Source organism: Propithecus coquereli, unplaced genomic scaffold (genome assembly GCF_000956105.1).
Source record: "Propithecus coquereli isolate 6110/MARCELLA unplaced genomic scaffold, Pcoq_1.0 Scaffold383, whole genome shotgun sequence".
Lineage (NCBI taxonomy): Eukaryota > Metazoa > Chordata > Mammalia > Primates > Indriidae > Propithecus > Propithecus coquereli.
In genome coordinates, this window is record NW_012149541.1 from 1,125,383 (window position 1) to 1,128,191 (window position 2,809).

Genomic DNA, 2,809 nt, shown 5'->3' on the forward strand with positions numbered 1-2,809 from the left:
GCAGAAGGATTGCTTGAGCCCAGGAGTTTGAGGTTGCTGTGAGCTAGGCTGACGCCACGGCACTCACTCTAGCCAGGGCAACAAAGCGAGACTCTGCCTCAAAAAAAAAAAAAAAAAAGAATTATTCAGAATCCAAAATTCTGACACGAACTGAAGATGGCAGTTTGCCCATGTATTTACTAAGATTTAGTTCAACAATATTTCTTGGAATGATTAAAAATTACTAACTATTTAAACTGCTGCATTTTTTCACTTTTTCTAAATATAAAACTTATTAAAGTTGAATGCTTTTTTAAACTACCCAACCTACCCCCGAAGGACTCTGCCATTGTTGTTACAGAGGCTATGATTGTAAAATCAATAAAATCCTACAGCAGAGGATGGGAAGATGGTAAAACATTTGTCTTGTTGATAATGCAAGTCACATGAAAACAACATGTGAGGTTCAAAGTGAATAAATATCTATATATTACTATTACAGGAGGTACATTCCATAGCCTAAACTTACTTCTTTAATGACATTACTTGGTTGGATAACCTCCAAAAGCTCAGCTGAAGGTCAAAAGCAGAGATAAAAGATGTAAAAGCTACTTATATGATAGCTGTTATACTTAAAAAGAAAAAAAGAAATGTGGTCTGTGTTTGGAAAGATGTTTATATTCTAGAAAATGTCATTTATTAAGTAATGTATTATAAAAACAGGATGAGAAGTCAGATTCTATCTTTGCAATATACAATTTTTGGAAGTCTTAGAAATGATTTTGAGACACAAAGAGAAAAGGGAGAGAGATAGAGAAGCACTGGATAAATGAAACAAAAATGATAGCAACTGTTTATAAACTGAAATTTATTAAATAAAGCTCTATAAAATTAGAATGAATAATCAATGACTTGAGTTATGAAAATTTTTCTTTTTTCCACCCTCCTAAATCTACTTTCCTGAAAATGAGGCTAGTGTTCCATATCTGCTCGATGAGGCAGAAGAGAGAATGTTGATAGTTTTCTGTAGTCAATTCTTTGACTACTTCCCATATGTGAGCAGAATTAATAGAAGGATGCTAAATGCCCTAACTTTAAGCCAAGAATAAAAAGATCTGGGTTGGGCACAATGGCTCATGCCTGTAATCCTGGCACTCTGGGAGACCAAGGCGGGAGGATTGCTTGAGGTCAGGAGTTCAAGACCAGCCTGAGCAAGAGCAAGAGCGAGATCTTGTCTCTACTAAAAATAGAAAAACTAGCCGGGTATGGTGGTGTGCGCCTGTAATTCCAGCTACTCAGGAGGGTGAAGCAGGAGAATTGCTTGAGCCCAGGAGTTTGAGGTTGCTGTGAGCTAGGCTGATGCTGCAGCACTCTAGCCTAGGTGACAGAGCAAGACTCCATCTCAAAAAACAATTGAAATTATTGCATAAGCTATAGATGTTTATTAATATATAAAACATGTTAATTTTACTACATGTAAATAAGATATATGCAGTTTCTGTTTCTCAACAGAATGAGAAGTTTTAGGTGAAGTGTCAAGATACGTTAGATATCAAACATTAACCACATGAGGCCTGAGAGACTGTCATGAGGAAATTTTAAAATAGCTGTCTCAAAATCTATTACAAAGTCATCCACAGGGTAGATATGGATTGTGAAGGATATGTGAAGAGGATCTCTTTGGGAAAGTTTGGGTGTGAGTCTTTCCCCCTTTGCTCCAAGCCTAGAGAAGGGGGCTTCAGAGGGACCACTGGAGCGTTCAATATGATCAGGGGTCACTGTGCTCTGGTATCTGACACATGAGAGGCATCAGCTATCAGCTGAGGTACTAGAACTGACAGCCTACATATTCCTACCCATGAGAAGGGCAAAATATGCAGGAGTGTTTCTGTGGAGCAAAGGTAGGTCAAGTGGGAAGAAAAAACATCCTAGAATCATTTGAAACCCTGCCCAAGAGGGTGAAGACATTCCAACAGAGAATGTGGACATACTCATTTCTAAACTGAGATTGTACGTACGATATAAATTGACTGCAGGACTTTTTATTACCTTAGAAGGATAGATTAAAAAAGCCATGGGCTGCCTGAGTTTGCATCCTATATCAGAGGAACTCCTAATTAAATTTTAAAAGGTCTATGGAAGGCAAAAACATTTGATTTTATGATTTTATCATCCCAAGAGTTTAAGCATGGCTACATACTTAAATTTAAAAAGTGATCATAGTCTGTTAAAAAATACATTGAAAGAACATTATATACATATTTAAAGTTTTCCCATTCTCTCAACCCTGAAAATGCTTTACTTCCTGTGACTTCAGTGTTCACCATATTTGAAGTAAACATGTCCTCAAAGAAGACACGTTACTAAAGAAAAGCCCAAATCGGCTCCGTTCCAGAGAATTTCTGTTTGCTCACCTTTGGACAAGTGATTTCAGTCTGCTGGATCATGATGAGAGCTGAAGCGATGAGTGCCCCTTGCCTCACGTAGTTCACAGGGTCATTTGTCATGGGTTCTAGCAAATTAATAGCTTCCTGAAAGAATTAAAAAAAACTTTAAATAAGGTTGATATGGCTGGATTTTCAAATTACAATCATGTGCCTCATAATGACGTTTTGGTTGACAACAGACCGCATATATGCGGGTGGTCCCATAAGGTTATAATGGAGCTGGAAAATCCCTATCACCTAATAATGTCATCATTCTTTAAATTTTTTTAAATCCTTTTTGCTGTCACCTATCTGTCCTCTAAAAATGCTTAGTAATGTCTTGATGATCCGGACCCTGTGTAGGCCTAGGCTAATGTGTTTGTGTCTTAGTTTTTAACAAAAAA

The 2,809-nt window shown here is 37.2% G+C and overlaps 1 protein-coding gene across 1 annotated transcript in view; it reads right to left on the minus strand.

Annotated features, from left to right (window-relative positions):
• Positions 1-2,809, minus strand: part of PSMD1 (proteasome (prosome, macropain) 26S subunit, non-ATPase, 1) — a 110,156-nt gene that overhangs the window by 25,240 nt on the left and 82,107 nt on the right. Inside the window, 1 exon segment of the mRNA XM_012652203.1 lies at positions 2,394-2,510. Within this exon segment, the coding sequence (XP_012507657.1) occupies positions 2,394-2,510 (117 nt within the window).